Raw genomic sequence first — 21,057 nt, 5'->3', positions numbered from 1 at the left:
TAACGTATGCACATAATTTAATAAATTTGGTATGTAGATACCTTATGTTGCTTTTCAACATCTTAGATACTTTTCATCTCGGAAAATTAAAGAGTTGCCGTGGGACAGTTAAAAAACTCTACTTACTTTACTGTATTGCAGACCACTCCGAATAAGCTTTTTATATTTTAAATTGTTTTATATTTATGTATTAAAGTAACAGACGGTAAAAATAATTATTTGTAATAGAAAAAATCTTTTTTTCCTTGTTTCAGTATTTATAGCAAGACTAGGTATAGAGGATAATGATGCATGGTTCTGGTTCTGCGCAGGCGACCTTTAATTAAATACTATTTTAATATTAAGTAGGCTAAATTTTTATTTGATTTATAGATGGGCTGGGAGTTTCTTGTCAGTTCTCCCATTTTCATTTCCCCTTTGTAAACTGACGTAGCTTCACGACGTTAACCAAGTGTTTTTGCAATATGTTATGATATTGTAACTCCCTGTGGTAAATAAATATATTTATATTGAAGCACAGTGAAGTGTAGTTAAATCATAAATATTTATTTTAACACGTAGATAGTACAAAATAATATATAAGTAGTACATCTTTAATGAAAGAGGAGGATAAACGATTGTACGGGTAATGGGCGAGGAATCGAAACAGTGAGAGCCAACGGTTCAACTTATTGCGCCCCCGATGCTCAAATATATAATTATGATATGGAATCATAAATGTATCTAAAATTAGATTTATCTTAACATTTATTCAAATTAATTTTTTCTTTACAATTAAATCAACTCCTACGTACCTTGATAGTAAAATATATTCCGTTGCCAACTGATTGATTCTAACAATAAGTTATAAATCCAAAAAATGACATCATCATCGTCATTATAGGCATTAATAACGTCGACCACTACATTTACTTGGGCTATCAAATCAAAAATGATGGCAGCTGTGTCCCCGAGATAAAATGAGAATCGCAATGACAAAAAATCCTGTGTCCCGGCCTCACAACATCTGGAAGAAAAGAGTAATTGGAATCAAAACTAAGACTAGAAAAATACGAGCACGTGAATAATCTTGGGCCGAGAAAGGCAAAAGGTTGATGCATTCGAGACGTGGTGTTGAATCGTACTAATACATCGATCCTGAACCAGCTCCAAATAAAAATTTGCTTGTCCACCATATGCAGAATGCAAGCAACGCAGTCACATATTTTGGCTATACAATGCATAGAGGCGATGAAAGTTTGGAAATATAATAATTGTGGTTGCAAATACGGACGGCATAAGATCGCGCGGTGGTTCTCCAACTAAACGTCGACCAGTGCTGGGAGAAACTTGTGTCTTCTATCGAGTCCTCTCTCCAGAAGGTCGCGGAATGGGGTAAATTGAACCTTGTCCAATTTAACCCCCAGAAGACTCAAATTTGCGCGTTTACCACTAAAAAAACCCCATTTGTCGTATCACCGCTCTTCGATAACACTTCCCTTAAGCCTTGCCTAGTATCGGAATACTGGGTCTCGAAATCTCGAGCGATTGCCAATTCCGTGGCCATCTGGAGGGCAAAGCCAAATTGAGACCCTGTGCTCTGTGAACGGCTGGATCACTTGGCGTTGCGTAGAGACGTCGCTTCATTGTGTGTCTTCTACCGCATTTATCACGGGGAGTGTTCCAAAGAGCTGTTCAACCTGATTCCTGCCGCCGACTTCCACCTTCGCACGACACGCCACAAATTAGGATATCATCCCCACCATCTGGATGTGTGGCGGTCCTCCACATTTCGGTTTTCAAGGAGCTTTCTTCCACGTACTACAAAGCTGTGGAATGAGCTTCCTTGTGCGGTGTTTCCGGGACGATACGACATGGGTACCTTCAAAAAAAGCGCGTACACCTTCCTTAAAGGCCGGTAACGCTCTTGTGATTCCTCTGGTGTTGCAAGAGAATGTGGGCGGCGGTGATCACTTAACACCAGGTGACCCGTACGCTCGTTTGTCCTCCTATTCCATAAAAAAAATAGATTGACCAACCAAATTAAGGACTCGTCAACCAAATTCTCCACGGTTGAAAGAGACGCGCAGGACAGAATCCATTGGAGACATATCATCCGCTACAGATGAAACCCTTATGCTACCACGATCCTTAGACATGAGGGACTGACCTCAGAGAGAGATTTTTGGGAAAACTATTTCAAGCTTGAAATGAAATGAGTCAACTACGCAGCTAGTCGGTGATACGGGGATGAAGGAAAGGGGCGTTGCCATGGTAATCGTGACTGGTTCAGTGACTTGCGTACCGGTACTAAAAATAGAAAATGTCATGTATACGAAATCAGTTGCGTGTATTTTTGGACTTTCATATCAAAGCAAAACTTTTTAACTAAGTATATTTTGTTTATTTAATTATATACAGTGTTTTGTGACAAACTTTGTTGCTAGCAAACAAAAATGTGGTTATCCAATCTCAGAAGTTCTTCAATAAATCGTACTCTAGTATGAACTGTAAAATAATTTTTATTAAAGATACTTATTTAACAATTGACAACCAACACGATAGAAGTACTACAGAGTTTTGTATTCAAAATGGTTTTAGCTACTAATGCTGTGCCCACACGTCTGTACAAGCAACTTGCCGGTAACGTGTAACTTATTAGCAGCCGTTTTCAAAAACCTATCTATCCTTAGTTTAACTTACTAGTGTAGACAAATCTATCGTTTTACGCTTACTTACATTTCTATTACCTATCGACATAAAGCATTGGACTATAACTATAATGGACATAACTATGGATAGATAAGATCTTGTCATTAAACGGTGACAGCAATGTATCCGTAACTAGAGATACATTATTGAAACGGCCGTAGATCACTCTTAAGGTCATAACTCATAACCCAAGATATTAAGTTCGCGTGCTTTTCACTTTACATAACCGTACTAGTATGGTAATTAAATGTTTTAATGTATGTCGATTATGCTGCCTTGGTACCTTAATGCAAGTTATATGTTTGTAGATGAATGATTATTAATTATTTCGATAAGTGGTTAATGTTTTAATGAGACAAATCTTTAGCCTCGAAGTAATGAACGCAGGTGCAATGCCGCAAAATTTTGGGATCAATCAAGAATCTGATTTGATTTTATTGGCAAGACCATTTGACGTTTGAGTGTGTTTGTTGCATCATTTTACATTTTACATTTTACATATTTTATTGTAAATGAAATGATTTGTAAATCGATGTAAATGTAAATCTTGATATAAAAGAGTGGCAATGAGTTTCTTGCTACTTCTTCTCATTAGCTCAACCCTTTAAGAAGTAGCGGTAGATTCAATAAGAAAAATATTTTATTTTTTTCTGACATTCATAAGTGTCATTTCCGTGACCTACGTGAATAAACTGATTTTGATTTGATTTGATTTGCATCCTGAATGGCGTCATTTACCATCTTATTTGTATCAACTGCTTCTTCTCTTAAGAATGTTATTTTAGAACGCTTACGTGGAGATTTTTTCGGCCGTATTGATAAAAGTGTACAGTGATGACATACGCAATGTAGTCGTGGTCGCTATCAATCTAATGAGAAAACTCACTCAGAGGGTAATAGAGAGGGCTATGCTCGGTGTTTCTGTGAGACATCGAATCAAGCCCTTCACTACATCCTCATTAAGAAGGTTGTTTGACTTTACCGGCTGTCAATGTGGTTCTCGGAACTTGTAAGAACAATATTACTTGGGAAAACCTAATTTGACAGTTTCCTTGTCGATAATCAGGATATACTACATACCAAGAAGTGCGGAACAGTTTCCAAGAAAATTATCGATATCAAGGAGTCGCTCAGTATACTTTGGGAAATAACTGTGAATCTAAGGTAGGCTTATAACTACATACATAGTTATAGGTGAGATGGGCTTGTGTCGCACGAGCGACTTGACGAGGCGAGAGGCGGTCGAACCTTAGGGCGGTCGCTCCATTCCCATTCTGTGGTATTATTAAGAAAGTTATTTACGTTATAGTAACCTTTACCCCACAAACGTTTTTTAACAATTCATTTGAATAATGTTATACTTTCGTTTTGAACATTTTCTGGAGTCTTGTTGTAAAAGCATATACATCGCCCCACAAAAGACTTACTAACTCGATTTAGCCGTTAGTTATAAGTTTATATCTGTTCCTGGTGATAAAATTTTGGTTATAGCTGTTTTTAGCAAATTCACTTATATTAACCATTGCATATTCCAAATAATACCAGGCATGCATACACGGGCAGGAGGTTGTCACTAGTTATTGTCTAATATGTGCCACATTTGTGTTATTTATTTGGGGTCATATTATGCGGACCTTTAAATCACGTTTTACAAAGTAATCAAATTAGCGACGACTCTTATCAAATATTGTTAGAAATACAGTTAGAATAACGTGATCAACGCATGTCGGCGATAAGATAGTTTCAAAGACATTAATTATGGTGTTAGAAATACAATAAATTTAAATTAGAATAAATTACTGTTTAATAAACGATATTAAATTTTAACTTTAATTATTTTTATTGAAGTGAAAACTTCTTTTGGCGCATTTTTTCGTAGGTAATTTAGGCTGATCCGTCACGCTTTAAGGTAAAAGGCTCGATCGGATTGACTCGGAATTTAAAATAAAATTATAATTTAAAAAATTGTAAACGTTGTCATTGGTTTTATTATTTATTCAAACAAAACAAAATTTTATAACTATATTTACAATACTATCACTATGTTTGGTGTCGACACACTTAGCCCGTGAGGCCCAGAGGCGCGGAGAATGTTCAAAATACTATCTGCGCGCCTCAATAAGGCTACTGGAAACCCAAGCGCTGGCAGCTATCTTGGTCAACGGATCAGCCTTGCTATCCAACGCGGAAATTATGCCAGTATTCTTGGTACGCTTCCACGTTATGATAGTTTTAATTATGTAGTCATAGTATTGTAAATATAGTTATAAGATTTTGTTTTATTATTAGTTGAATTATTAACCTTAGCTAAAAAACACAGTTTGACTAAAACTAGATCAAATGCCAGTCTCGATCTCGACTAAAGGCAAAGCGATTTCACCAATACAGTTTAAGCGCTTTAACGTGTTACTATAGAATGTATCAAATAGCTATCAAAACTGTAATCGGTGAGTATAAAACAAATTCTTAATTGTCAATGTTTCTGTTACAATGACAGCTCTTTAACGTAATCAAATAATATTATGTGAAATGACCAAAATTTGGCGGTCGGCATTTTAACGCGTTCAGGCTTTTTATGTGAAAATAAGGGACGAGAGGAGCAGGACGCTCAGCGGATTGTAATTGACACGCCCTGCCCATTACAATGAAGTGACGCTCCTTGAAAATCCCCAAAAATTCTGAGCGGCACTACAACTGCGCTTGTTACCTTGAGATATAAGATGTTAAGTCTCCTTTGCCCAGTAATTTTCTAGTAATTCTAGCTACGGCGCCCTTTAGACCGAAACACAGTGATGCTTACACATTACTGCTTCACGACAGAAATAGGCGCCGTTTTGGTACCCATAATCTAGCCGGCATCCTGTGTAAAGGAGGCTCCCGCTGGTAAACTGGCTATAACTGCTTTCCTTTGGGTAGGTGAAATGCGAAATGAATCTGTAAACTTGTTTCCAGGCCTAAACTCAGTTTAAAGTATTCTAATCGAACGCGATTAAAACACCATTAGGTTGAACGCAACCTACTGGTGAAATCAACCCTAAAATTGGTTAAAACACGCTCCGTTATTTTCAACGGAGCCATGATTGTATTTTTAGAGCAGGGGTGCTCAAACGGTCAATCGCAAGTGCGTTTTAAATAAATAAACAAATTTCGTTTATTTCAAAGGTTGAGATTTCCCAGTAAGTTGTCTTAGGACACTTGTAGGATATATATTTAGGTCACGATTATTTTTATTATATTTGCTTTTTGAGTCGATCTGGAGAAAAAAATCCGATATAGAACTATTCACAGATTTTGTTTTAGGTAACTAAAAACGGTAATTATGTACCATCTTATGAAAAGTATGCGTTGGACACTCTTTAGTTAAGTTTAAAACTTCAGACACTTTAACGCGTTTGTTTTGTAAGAACTAATAACTTTTGAATGATAATGAGTTTTTTAATTGATATTTTAGAGCAGACCTACACTTACCTTGACTAAAAAAATGCATATTTTTGTGCGCAAACCTAATATCTATGTCATCGTGACACTCTACCTAGACGACAATCCTTCATCACACATACTTGAAACCTCTCAGAGTCTATCGATCGTAGTCTAACAATTTTGAGGTAGATCGCCAGCAGTTCAAGCTTGAGCACCCCTGCTATAGTTACATAACTTATAGTTATACAAGCTGTTACATCCTTTTGATAGATTCTGCATCTGTGTGATCTCTGATACATAAGATATATGAACTTGTCTATAATTAGTAGGCAAGGGCTCGAACAGTGTTTTTTTTAGTGAAAATAAGGGACGAGACGAGCAGGACGGTCAGGTGATGGTAATTGATACAATACTGTGCCGTTACGTACTACCCATTATAATGCAGTGCCGCGCTCGTCACCTTGAGACATAAGATCTTAAGTCTCATTTGCCCAGTAATTTCAGACCGAAACACAATAATGCTTACACATTACTGCTTCACAGCAGAAATAGGCGCCTTTTGGTGCCCATAATCTAGCTGGCTTCCTGTGCAAAGGAGCCTCCCACTGGTATTCCTCCCAAATTGTCCAAAATACGACGCAAAACAAATAAATGTGCCTGTAAGAATATATGTTCTTTGTAATTCACATTGCCACAAATTTGCTACGTGTATATATATACTTAAAAAGGTACCTACCTACGAGTCCCTATGTGAATTTTGATACATGCGTTACTTAAAACACATAATGATTAAAATTATGTCCAAGTCTTACCAATTTAATGTTTTAAATACCAAAGTGAAGATTTTTTTTGTCATTTCACGGAACCAATTCTAGGTATTTGATCAAATCACTAGATTTGTTTCGATAACTGATAAAATCGTATTGATATTTTAACATCCTCCATGATTTGACCAAATTAATGTATTAATATTCCTGCGTCATGTACACGACAAAAGACCATTGGATTTTTACCTTTAGTCATATTCCAGCGCAAATTTCAAATACGCTGTTTCTGAAAAGCGCGCAGCCCTTATAAGGTCAAATCTGTGATTTGCACGAATGTAATTTCCCCCAATGACATGCAAGACTATGGCAATAGCGCTATCATTGTTTCATTACGAAGGATTGGCGCCAGATATCGTGCTTAACTACGCGTAAACTTAAGCTCATGCAGTTACAATATGTTTAATAAAACGAACCATAGATTAAGGATTGGTCTAGGTACCGCCAGGTAGGTATCGTCAGTAAGTAAGTTTCAATGTAAAATAACACGAAGCGTATGTTACAAAGTTTGAAAGATGCCATTGAGTGCATCTAATAGATGCCGTAATAAAAAATATATTGTTCTTAGGTAGTGCGGTATCTAGTTGGAGCCAGGACCAATCCTTAATCTAAGATACGAACATTGTTTTATAAATACAGTTGATATAACTTTAAAGGAAAAGGCTCGATCGGATTTACTCGGAATTTAAAATACAATTACAATTTAAGAAATTGTAAACGTTATAATTAGTTTTATTATTTATTCAAACAAAACAAAATTTTATAACTATATTTACAGTACCATGACTATGTTTGGTGTCGACACACTTGGCCCGTGAGGCCCAGAGGCCCGGAGAATGTTCAAAATACTATCTGCGCGCCTCAATAAGGCTACTGGAAACTCAAGCGCTGGCAGCTATCTCGGTCAACGGATCAGCCTAGCTATCCAACGCGGAAATGCTGCCAGTATTCTTGGTACGCTTCCACCTAATGATAGTTTTAATTATGTAGTCATAGTATTGTAAATATAGTTATAAGATTTTGTTTTATTATTAGTTGAATTATTAACTACAGCTAAAAAACCCAATCCTTAATCTAAGATACGAACATTGTTTTATAAATACAATTGATATAACATTCACATGCAACTGATGCCTCGATTATACGTAGACAAAAATTGCAGTGTATCTAGGTAGTACAATAAGTTATTCTATTTCACATCAATAATTCATTTATATTATCGTCATAAGAGTCTCCTTGATGCGACCCGTGGAGGATGGACCGATTATCTGGTCTAGATCGTCGTGGAGATCATTGCTTCGCTTTCAGCTGAAGTGTTGATGATGAAGAGTCAGAGGGAGGCTCCTTTGCATAGGATGACGGCTAGATTATGAATACCGTAACAGCGCCTATTTCTGCCGTAAAGCAGTAATGTGTAAGCATTTTTGTATTTCGGTCTGAAGTTCGCCGTAGATAGTGAAATTACTGGGCAAAAGAGACTTAAATGTTATGTCTCAAGGTGACGAGCTTAATTTGTGGTGCCGCTCAGAATGTTTGGGTTTTTCAAGAATCTTGAGAGGCACTACATTTTAATGGGCAGGGCGTAACGTCCCTTATTATCTTAAAAAAGCATAATAATGCTTGTGTTGCCTCCGCTCCCACCTTACCAAATACATATTTACTTACGACTTTTTCTTTAAAGATACACGTGAAATCGACGTAAAATGTGTGTATTTGTACGGGTTTACGGGTGTATATGTGTATGGGTAGAAGTGTGTATTCTGTGCTACAGGTTGTACCTTTTATTTTTTATCTATACTAATAAGCTAGTAAGGTATTTCATTGTGTGTCTTCTACCGCATTTATCACGGGGAGTGTTCCGAAGAGCTGTTTAACCTAATTCCTGCCGCCGAGTTCCACCTTCGCACGACACGCCACAAGTTAGGATATCATCCCCCATCTGGATGTGTGGTGGTCCTCCACAGTGCGGTTTTCAAGGAGCTTTCTTCCACGTACTACAAAGCTGTGGAATGAACTTCCTTGTGCGGTGTTACCGGGAAGATACGACATGGGTACCTTAAGAAAAAGCGCGCACCTAAAAGGCCGGAAACGCTCCTGTGATTCCTCTGGTGTTGCAAGAGATTGTGGGCGGCGGTGATCACTTAACATCAAGTGACCCGTACGCTCGTTTGTCCTCCTATTCCATAAAAAAAGGTAAAGTTTGTGAGATTGTAAGATTTCAAGGGTCACTTTGGATCTACTGAACTTATTTTGAAAATTATATTAGTAATAGAAAATAATTTACAACAGGATCCCAGAAAATGTTCAAAACAAATGTATTTCGAAATTCTAATAATTGTTAAGAAACGTTTGTGTGGTGATTACTATAGCATAAATGACTTTCATAATGATAGATTGAGAATGGAGTGACCGTCCTCAGGCTATTAAATAATAAATGTAATTGTACGGTATTACGCTGCAACGATATTTTTTTGAAAATAAATGAAGCTCACTGAGATTTTTGCGCCCGTTCTCAGGTATCAGGCATACTGTTTCGAATGGATGGTAGTTTAGACTTTCAATAAGTGATTTTATATCTTATTTAGAATAAAAATATTTGAAGTTGAATATAACAAAATATTCGCGAGTGTCTTAAAACGATTGAGCGAAAACTTTTTTAACAAGCGCTGCTTTAACGATGAGAGATATAAGAAAGCCCTTCAGTTAGTATCATCAATGTGGTTTCATTTTAGCTCAAACGGTTCAATATTTAAAATACTAACGAATTAACTCCAATTTTTGCTGTGTGTTTACGACATGTTAATCTTACACGCTTAGTTCGTACGTACGCTATTCTATAGTGAGTCTGTGGTTTGAAACAATTAATATTGCACAACATTTAAGTTAAATTTCCTATAAGCATTCGAGGGTCACAGAGATTAGATGAACAATATTGTTTTTAATTCTATTTTTTCTAGCCCTGATAAGTTCAGTGATAATAATTTGTTTAATTTATTTTGTTTCGTGATAACGTTTTTGAAATTATTATTCATTATGTTTTGTAACCCTTACCTACTGATTCTAATCATTGTCTGTTACTATGTTATGTATGTACACACATAAGCGAATTTGCTAAAAACTGTCATAACCGTAATGAAAAGGAACAAACATAAACTTATAATGCCTACTACTCGGCTAAGTCGACTTAGTAAGTCTATTGTGTATCTATGTTTAAATTATATGCTTTTACAACAAGATCCCAGATAATATTTATAATAAATATATTACGAAATTCAAAAGGATTGTTAAAAACGTTTGTGTGGTAAAGTTTACTATAACATAAATAACTTTCTTAATGATACCACAGTTTGGGAATGGGGCTATTACATAATAATTTAATTGTACGATGTTACATTGTAGCCATATTTTTATGAAAAAAAAAGAAGCCCGCTGAGTTTGCTGAGCACGTTCTTCTCAGGTCTGAGACATACTTTTTGGAATGGGTGGTAGTTTTGAATTCCAATAAGTAAATATCATATAATTTTTTGAATAAAAATATCTGAATTTGAATTTCAATTAGACCTTATACTCAGCGATGTTGATAGAGTTAATTGTTGATGTTTCAATTAGTTTTAACTAGGTTTAGGTTTATAGGTACTAATATTAAATGTACCTACGCGTAGTAAAAACATAACAAAACTGAGTTTTTCTTGCCTCGGGAAAAAAACAAGTATGCCTTAGACCACACGACTTAGTAAAACAAAATATTATAATTTTAAAGATTAATTCAGCGGAGCTATAGAGAAGTCAGGTTTCCAAATGTTTTGGGTTGTCTTATTAGCTCCGTTAAAATTTGTCTTTAACCACTTTGACAAAATGCATCCTCAGGAGATACCTATTGATAATTAAGCAGGTATGTATTTCCGCAATAACGCCTAGTTCATTAAATTCTCAAAAATCAGGATTTCATTGGTTACTTTTGAGTGCGAATCCTCAAAATCGGTATCTCAAATATTCCCTTTGCGTATAAATGTAATAAAACAATTTAAGAGTAGCGTTTTTGTTACTTATTTTTCTTCTCTCTATTTCTTCTCTCTCGAGCACCAAATGCTTCCAAAGCGATGAAGGTATTTTACTGATGTCAAATTGAGTAAATGCTGATGTAAAATATTTGTACAGTTTAAATACCTAAACAATTTTGACAGTATCATGATCCGAGCAATCTATAGGTATAAATGAGTGATGCAATCCATTACCACAGATCATTTGATGACAAACTGTTGCTAAGACTGGTTATTAATTCTAATAACGCATTGTAATTATTTACTTTTAATAAGAACGTGATTACCTTGGCACTTTGGCTCGAGCTCTTTGCCGATTCGCGATTTTGTTTGAGTAGCTGTGCTGTGAGCTGTCGGTTTGACGTTTAAAAGCGCGCGAAATCACGAGAAAAGAACTTTAACTTTTTAATAATGAAGGAGCTTGTTGTGTCTAGCAGCCAGTGCTTGGAGAAGAATGGGTCTATGGTGGTTGCCAAGAAAAAAAATGAAAATAGTAAGTATTAATTCCATATTAAACATTTTAGTTTGTAACAGATATCTACCATAATTCCAATTGTATTTTTTTGCATTGCTACATTTTATTTGATGAACTTACAAGATAAATATCAATGCCGAGGCGAATACATTAAATGTGAAATATATAAATTATTATGCGTTAGGAATCTACTTGGTTCCGTTCCTGTGCAGTTTCAATGCATCATATTAAAGAGTAGATATTTAAGGATTCATCCATGTTGTATGAATGCATGATGGATACTAAATCAAAGTTAGGCCTATAACCAGCGTAAATACGCACGATCATCAGATCTTAAACCATACATGTATGAAATCTATCTAAATGTCGCAGAGAAATGATTATAACAGAGATTTGGTCAATTCCCTAAGTGATTTGATCAAATCACGGAGTATGTTTAAAGAACAACATGATTTTATCATTTCTTTGAACAAATCAAGATATTTGATCAAATGCTGTTTCAGAGATAAGCGAGCACAAACAAATAGACTAAACCGACAAACAGAAAAAATTCTAAGAAATATCTTGTTCGCATCAGTTTTATTAGTACAACGTGTAGGTACCTAATTATAAAATAGTTATTTTTTTAAATTGAAGAAACAGACAAATTTAAGAGATGAAACAGACAATTGAACCAGCGTTTTATTTCTAAAAACATAAACACTTGACAAATAGGATAGCTTTTAAATCAATTTTGGACCCATAATTATTATTTTTTACAATTTTTTTTGTTTGGACATAATATACTATAACGATACGACATGGGTACCTTCAAAAAAAGCGCGTACACCTTCCTTAAAGGCCGGCAACGCTCTTGTGATTCCTGTGGTGTTGCAAGAGAATGTGGGCGGCGGTGATCACTTAACACCAGGTGAGCCGTACGCTCGTTTGTCCTCCTATTCCATAAAATAAAAAAATATATATTTTCTATGAAATAATTTATTGACGCACCGTTTGACAGTTCTGCTGGGAAACAATTTCATTATAACAACAGGGAACATATTTTAAGAAATAATTCTTGATGTTGTGAAATATTATTGACAAATTCATAAATAACAGTAGGTATTCTATTTATTATGTACAGAACAACGTCTGTCGAGTCGGATAGCATATCAGTGTATTATATATGGGTAGTAAATTTTGACGTTAAAAGAGATGTTGGGATTTATATTTACTGTAAATTCTGCAAGATCCAAATTCTGGCACGAAACTGAATTTGGTGAGTCAATATCTCCCCAGGATGCCTCGTGTAGAGGCGAAACACGTGTCGAGTTGATTAAAGACAAAACTTTGCGGAATCCATTTTATTTTACCTTTAGTATATATGCCTATCAGGTTGAGTCTTATTATCATTATTAACATTATCATCACCATGTGCATCTTTGTACCAATAATCTAGTAAAGTTTCGACTATGAATTCTAAGATTCCGCTATTGTCTTGAAATATTGAAATCTGATTTTCTTGTGTTCAAGGTTAGGATATCCTGTTTTAACCAATTTGACAATGGCTATTTACCTTGCTCGAAATAGTATTCAACATACTTCCAAAAAAAATATTGAAAACGATAGCTGTGTTATCAGCGTAACACGGATTTTGTAAAAGAATAACCATATTTATTTTTATATTTAATTAAAATTAAGGACCTACAATGCTGCTATGTAGGGCCTACTTGTCCATCACTAACTTTGACACATCTTTGATCTTCGTTCTTCTTCAAGCATGCTAGAGTAGATCCCCGCAACTTGTATTCTTCTAGTTTTCGCAGCAGAATGTGGTAATAAATGTGTCGAGGCCTTAGCCTAAGTCTGCTTTCTCCACTTTCGCAGTCTTAGTACGTAAGTTCATAATGGGTTTATAATCTAATAAGTAATTTTGCAACTAATGAAACATAATATGAATAGTCATCGATAACATATTATCATCTTTTAATTATAAATGTAATTAAAGCAAGATTTTCACTACGTATGCATTAGCTGAAAGTTAATTAATTAAAATGATATTTTATATTTGGATAACCTTTAGCCGCTACTTCGCTCACGTGAAACTTCATGTTTTCATTTCATCAACAACATTTTTCATTTCTTGGGTTTGATCAAGAATTCAAATGACTAGCATCAGTTTTCATTATAAAGAATATAATAATTCTTTAACTAGTCCTATATTACTAGGTTATACTACACGTCACCAAAATTTTGTTAGCTGTTATAATCTATAATATCGCGTAGAACTGGATAACTAACTATGTTAAGTAAGGTCTATAACGCTTCAATCTATTTTATATATTTGACCTTAATTGCAGGCTTTAAAAATGAATGATATCACTATTTTCCTTATTACCTTCTGCGAACAATACCCCGTTGTGATTCTTGTGGTTATCAATGTTGGCAATTAGAACTATATTTTCCGCCATAACATTTACAACACTACAAATGACTCACGATTTCATCTGCGTATTATTTATTTATTTATTTATTAGGTTTATTTACAACCACTGACAATATTACACACAAATTATATAAAAAATTGAACTTAGAATTAGGAACTAAATGTAGTCATATAGTATTATATTTTTATAAGAAAACTAGTAGTTGCCCGTTGCATTTGCAACTAAAGGTTTTCTCACAATAAATAAATGATTAAGTTAATTAGAGATATAATAATAACAGTTAGAGATTTCATACTGAAACATGCAAGGCAGGCCTGTCAGCCATTAAGCTGGCATAACGACATCCCATTCTGCACGAACACACACCAAGAAAGGGAAGATATTAATAGAATTTGTACCTATTCTGAAATATGTCTAGGGAATAGACAAATGTAATCAATATTTTTGTAAATTCTGTACCACCTCAGAGCCTAGCGTTTTCTATGAAGTGCGATCATACTAGAATACTACAGTTTGTCCAAAACGAACTGGTATGGAGCCCTCTCCTTTGCACAATCGTATGAACCGATGATGCAGAACCGACTAAAGTGAAGAGCTGCGTTTACCTTGATGCTTTAACAATTATTTTAAATTTTTCCTAACATATTTATTTATTTTGTACCATCAACAAAATTGATTCATAGCTCGTTTTGCTGATAATTCATATTCAACCATAAAAACGGTTGAAAAAAATAATGACAATAATTAGTGGACTGTTAGTGTCTAATAAAATGATAAGAGTTATTTAGTAAGTGTATGTTCAAGCGAATTTCGAACTACTTGTTTGTTATGACTGTATGAAAATTTTGTCGATAGTACATGTTCTGGGTTCATATTGTAAAAGCATTATAAATCGCATAAAAAAAGACTTATTAAATCTGCTTAACCGAGTAGTAGGTATACCAAGTTTATGTTTGTTCCTGGTTAAAATTATGATCATCATAATATACACAAACTAGATAACGATGCATGGGTAGCTAAGTAACGTCATATAACCAAAATGGCGGATTTCTTATATGTAGGACTAATCATTTCTTTTAATATATATATAAATCAGACATTCATTGATACCCTTGTCAAACTTTGACAATATCAATAAAATATATAATGGGTCTCCCGAAAACAATACGAAAGCAAAATAAAATATAGTATCAACAAAAATTAAAATTTAATATGCATATTGAATAAGTTTCTTGCGTGTTACTAGTTGCTACAGATATTGAAATATTTTATCTGAGTTTATTCTAAAAAAAAAAAATTTAATTAATTCTATGAATAAAGATTTTCGCGTGGGCGATCTAAGGACAAAAACTAGTTTAAAGCCTCACAAGGCTTTATGCTTTACTGCTTCTTGATTACGATACGCTCCACTTACCAACTAGGTCGGGGGGTTTATAAACAAGCACATCTTAATAACTAAAGGATGTTTTAAATAATCACAACATCTCATCTGAACACACAATATTATATTGTATTTTCTTGAGTAGGGCTACCCCTGTTAACTTTTAAAGTAAAATTTCTTTAAGTGTTATTCAAATTTAAATTCAAATATTTTTATTCAAAATAGGATGTGACATCACTTATTGAAAGTCAAAACCTACCACCCATTCTAAAACGAATATCTCAGACCTGAGAATAATTGGCGCAACAAACTCAGTGGGCTTTTTAAAAAAAAATGTTTACAAAGTAATATTGTACAATTAAAAAGTACTACTATTTAAAAGCCTGAGGACGGTCGCACCATTCCCAATCTATGGTATCATTAAGAAAGTCAATTATGTTATAGTAACTTTTACCACACAAACGTTTTTTAACAATTCTTTTGAATAACGTAATACTTTCGTTTTGATCATTTTCTCGAAACTTGTTGTAAAAGCATATACATCGATACACAAAAGACTTACTAACTCGACTTAGCCTTAGACTTTTATTTTTGTACCTGCTGTTAATGGTTAATAATTACTAATAATATAATATTACATTAACTAATTATTAATGTAATTATAATATATAATTATTATGGTTATGACAGTTTCTAGCAATTTCATGAACATACATTACATTATCAAGAATATATTGAGAAGCAACAGTTAAGATGTTTATTACTTTAAAATTTTCTCTCAATGATTCATATGATGAATTGCCCACTTTTGCAGCACAAATATGGTATTTATGTCGGGAGCGTTACCCCATAACAATATACCTTAGGACATAATACTATGGACATAACTAAAGTATAGACAATACTAGTCACGCCGTATCTATGTCAGTTAATTGTCTTATCTTTTTAACCGCGTATGCTGCAGAACTAAGTCTGTTCGACAATCCTTCAATATTATTGTAATTTCGAATCCAGAGTAATGCTAAGAAATATAGCAGATTCCACCGGTTTTTGTCATCTCTCCTTTTATCAAAACACTAGCATCTACATTTTTGATATTTGGTACGGTAAAAAAAATCCATAAATATCACTTTAAACAAACAAACACTACATTTTAAACAGTTAGGATAAGCAGAATATTATAGAATGTCAGCAAAAACAAAATGCCACGAAACCAAAAATCGTGACGAAATTGCTATAAAATTTCCCTCATACGTCGATTAAGAACTATGGCTTCAATAATACTCGTATCTGAATACTACAATATAAATTCGATAGTGTTTATTAAAATGCTACGGTACTTTTGGTCGCGAAACTACTTTACTAAAGCTTTACTTTACCTAAAGCGTTATAGCAGCGCTGCATGTTTATATTGTCTGGTTAGCAAATAAATTACTGTATCAGCGCTGCAGCGTGATTTATTTTTCTACGGCCACAACTTTAAATTTTCATTGAATTCTAGCGGCCGAATTCCAGCAGCCGAATTCCAGCGACTGAATTTCACCACCAGGACATTACATCAAAATGCAAAATACCGCCCGAATCACGTTGACGTCTGGCATTCCACAACCGAGCGTTTTGCAAGAATTTCTTGCCTCGTACAGCCACTTCGTGGAATCAATTACCTACTTCGTCTTAAAGTTTATGTAAAAATAACCCTTTTTTATTAGACTTCTCGGTAAAAAATACTCGCCACTCTAATGAAGCAAGTATTCAGTTGTAACCGCTTTGACCCAGTTGTAAGTACCTAACACTTTCAAATAACTTAGCAGAAATTATAACTGGAACTTGATATAGGTTGTTTACTTACCCTAGATTTATCAAATTGCTTTCGAATAATTACAACTTGGTTATAACTTTATGTCATTGAGGTGTAATCACAGGCTTAAATTGATCGTAAGTTTTTTATATAACGGAAATCTATATTTTTAATTGGCAAGGTATATCAATTACCATCAGCTGAACGTCCTGCATATCTCGTCCCTTCTTCTCATAAATAAATCAATGGGCTTTTTACATTGCACGATAATGGTAACAATACAATACGGGGACGAAAACTATTCATTATTTAATGAACTGTTTCACACTCCATCGATGTTGTGCCGATCTTAGACGATGTCACAGTGTGGGTTCCATCCATTAGAGGCTAAAATAAAATATATATATATTTTAGGATATACATATTGTAGGAACGTTTTACTAATCTATACTAACAAATGGAGCGTTTTTTAGTTCGGTTATACTACGAAAGCTAATGAACTGATCAAAGTAATATTTATATACGGTAAGACGAAGCGTTGTTCGTAGTCTTTAGTGTACCATATGTTGGTGATTATTGTTATATCCGGAACCTATATTTTTTTGACATAGAATAACCAATATATTCGCAAGCAAATAATTCAGTCAACCAAGTGAGATGAGGGGACACGGGGTATTTAATTTATATGTCAAAACAACATTGTTAATTGAGGTAAAGAAAGCACATTTTGTTAAAAAGAATCACTAAAATGAACTGAATTCGTTATCATCCAATGTGAAACAATGTGCTATTCTTAACTTGGACACCTTCCTAGAATGTAATTTATTCTTCTCTCTATTTCCCATGATGATCACATCATGGAAAGAGTTGTATCAACAACTGATAGATCTGTGATACTATTCTACTGATAGGTTAATATATCAATAGAATACAAGGGCTTAAACAGGATTTTATCAAAATTTCTTGGTAAAAAAAGTAGTGAGAAGAATGGGCGCAAGAAAATCAGAGGGCTTTTATTTATTTAAAAAAAAAAATTAGGTCAAATTAAGATTCTATTAAAAATATTTAATAGAATAATACATTCATACTAGGTCACAATTTACAATAAAAATCTATTTATGCAAATTAAACCTTACTGCCTTTAAAAAACTTACTTTAAAAAAGTGTGTGTAAACTTATAATGTATGCACTCAATAAGTTATACTTCTTGGGTCTAACGAAGAGAAAATCATTAAAATGATTTATTCCTCGTGCTAGATGATTTATTCTACGTTCTTAGAAAGAAAAATTTTGTAAAAATCTTGCAAAGATGGCTATGATAATTAATTATTAAATATGGGCTTGAACCCTTTGCCTGTCCTAATAATGGACGAAGAAACCAAAAAAACGAATGGCGCAAACGTAAGAAAATTTAAGTAAGTAACATCAACCAGTTTCTTTTGTATTTCACTCTCATCGTTTTTTCATTACGCGCCTAAAGAAGTACTCTTATAACTTTAAAAACAGCGCGTATACTGGAGACATGCTGAGGCATGAATAGAAAACGCCGAGAGCGCACTTACTATCATTTTTATCTAGTATGTGGGTCGAAGGGATTCAATAAATCTATACACTTAAGAGAAATAAATCAAGTAGTCGAAGTATTGTACTTCGAATAGAATTCGTCGGGAATTTTCTATCCAACACTTACCAACCATATCAATCACACATCAATAATTAAGAGCGCGATTGAATGGATGTAATTGATGCTGTGGTGTACACGCCTTGTGTACCAGGCGAGAGCAAAACAAATTACGAAACGTGTAACTAGTTATTTCCTACATATCGCAATCGTAACATATTGCATCATACAGTACAACATTGTGTCTAGGAATTTAGTATCGAATGTGGAGAAATAACCAATAAGATCATAAATTCCAAATTGATTGAAATATTGCTTAGCATTGCAAAAAGCCTTTACCAAATAGCAGGTTCACATTTAACCAAAAACAACCGAATTAAAAAAAAACTATTCTAAAACATTATAATATTATGCTCTAAGAAGTAAAAACTTAACTGCGTATAAGACTACAACTTATTTTTAGAGTTCTATTTAGTAAAATGAAATGAAAAATATTAGACTACCATAAAATCTACTAACTCATAAAATCTACTAAAATAAAAGTATAATGTAGTTACAATTATTGTTATTTTTAGAATCGCACCCTTCCGTTAAGGAGATCCATTGATCATCATATTTCACTATGACCATTACTTCACCATAACTACGTTAGCGTAACGTGACTCAAATATCCGAATATAAAAGATTCATCCGAGTATCGTTAATTTGCTTCTAAGAATTGAAGAGTTACGTTACTTTGCCATGGATCCAATAAGCGGAACGTAACAAAACTCTCATCAAACTACCTTTGAAGTATGTGAATCCTTTCCAATAAAAAAATAATCATCGAAATCCGTTGGCGTGATATTAAGTTTTATTCGTCCATTTGTCGCGCACATACTTAATGCAAATTAAAGGCTTATTGTTTTGTCAGAACTGGACGAAATCAAAATGGGACCACACGGGAAGCACTAACTTTCAAATAAATAAAATAAGAATCATCAAAATTATCCCAATCCAAAGCTGAATACCATCGAATTGAGGATACCAGGGGCTTTATTGCCTCGTCCTTAGTATAAGTCCATTTTCGGTTTTATTATTATTTATATTTATCTATTTTCAGTAGTTTTCCAAAAACGTCCAATAAAGTACTCTCATATCATCTTTCATCAATTACTTTTACGGCGCCTATTTCTGTAGTAAAGCAGTAATGTGTATGCGTTACTGTGTTTCGTTCTGAAGTGCCTCGTAGCTAGTGAAATTACTGGGCAAATGAGACTTAACATCTTATGTCTCAAAGTGACGAGCGCAAATGTAGTGCCACTCAGAATTTTTGGGGTTTTTCAAGAATCCTAAGCGGCATTGCATTGTAATAGACTCCCTGCTCGTCTCGTCCCTTATTTTCATAAAAAACAATTTTTTAACAGTTATTAACAAAACGACTCACTTTCCGCTAAGAAAGTAGCAACTTTTTTGAAGAGAGTAGTAAAGTATTCCGATATAAAATATTGCCAGGATTAAGGTCAGGATGAAATAGGTCAATCCTTAAGATAGCAAAGCCTCTTGAACTAAAACGTGGGTTCCATTTCAACTAATGTGTGGATCCTTATACTGTGTCTACATTCAGTGTTGATTCGAATTAAGATACTTGCAGTGTCAAAATTAAGTAAATACTTTATTCGTGTGACGTCATCCAACTGTAACGTCTCCAAAAATTAGTTATAAACACATTGTTGTTTATCATTTTATTAATTAAACACATCATCTTATCTTATATCTTTAAACATTCAATTCTTGTATATATAATATAATACAAGAGTATAATAGCTCGGTTGGGACATTGGGTGATCCGGAAAGCAGAAGACTCCGGTTCGAATCCAGATGTTCTATTAGTTTTTTTTCAGTTCAAGTTTTGTACATTCTTAAAAATCCGAGCAAGGATCGGTCATCAAGATATTAATATCATAAAGTAGGGATGAATACTTACGTATTGACCGAGCATGGCTTGGTCGTCCGGATATTTTATTTACTATACAAAATTTTCATATTACGAGATATATATGACAGTTTCTCTGGGAGTGATTTGCTATTATTAGTTCGTTAAAATTTCGAGCTGTATAACTAGAGGAAGAGTGGAAGAGGGCTATTCGCGCTATTTATAACCTAGCTCTTAAAGAATCATTAACAGAACAATTTAAAGAAATAAACACATTGACTGTTGTATCTCAACATACTTGATATTATTCTGTATGTTCATAAGCACATCGAGGAATTTTCCGTTAAGTCAAGTTAGTAAGTTATTTTTAAGTGAACTTATATTGAGCGATGCTTTTTTAATATGATCCCAGAAAATAAACAAAGCAAATGTGCTACGAAATTCAACAGAAAAGTATAAAAACTTT

At 34.1% G+C, this 21,057-nt stretch overlaps 1 protein-coding gene across 1 annotated transcript in view; it reads left to right on the top strand.

Annotated features, from left to right (window-relative positions):
• Positions 1-11,218: 11,218 nt before the first annotated feature.
• Positions 11,219-21,057, top strand: part of LOC126972884 (GTP cyclohydrolase 1) — a 42,820-nt gene continuing 32,981 nt past the window's right edge. The window contains exon 1 of the mRNA XM_050820011.1: positions 11,219-11,468. Coding sequence (XP_050675968.1) covers positions 11,387-11,468 — 82 coding nt within the window. The 5' untranslated portion in view covers positions 11,219-11,386. The remainder of the gene's footprint in view (positions 11,469-21,057) is intronic.

This window comes from Leptidea sinapis, chromosome 2 (genome assembly GCF_905404315.1).
Source record: "Leptidea sinapis chromosome 2, ilLepSina1.1, whole genome shotgun sequence".
Taxonomy (NCBI): Eukaryota; Metazoa; Arthropoda; class Insecta; order Lepidoptera; family Pieridae; genus Leptidea; species Leptidea sinapis.
Note: the sequence above shows the minus strand (reverse complement) of the source record. Positions and strands in the feature narration are given on the sequence as shown.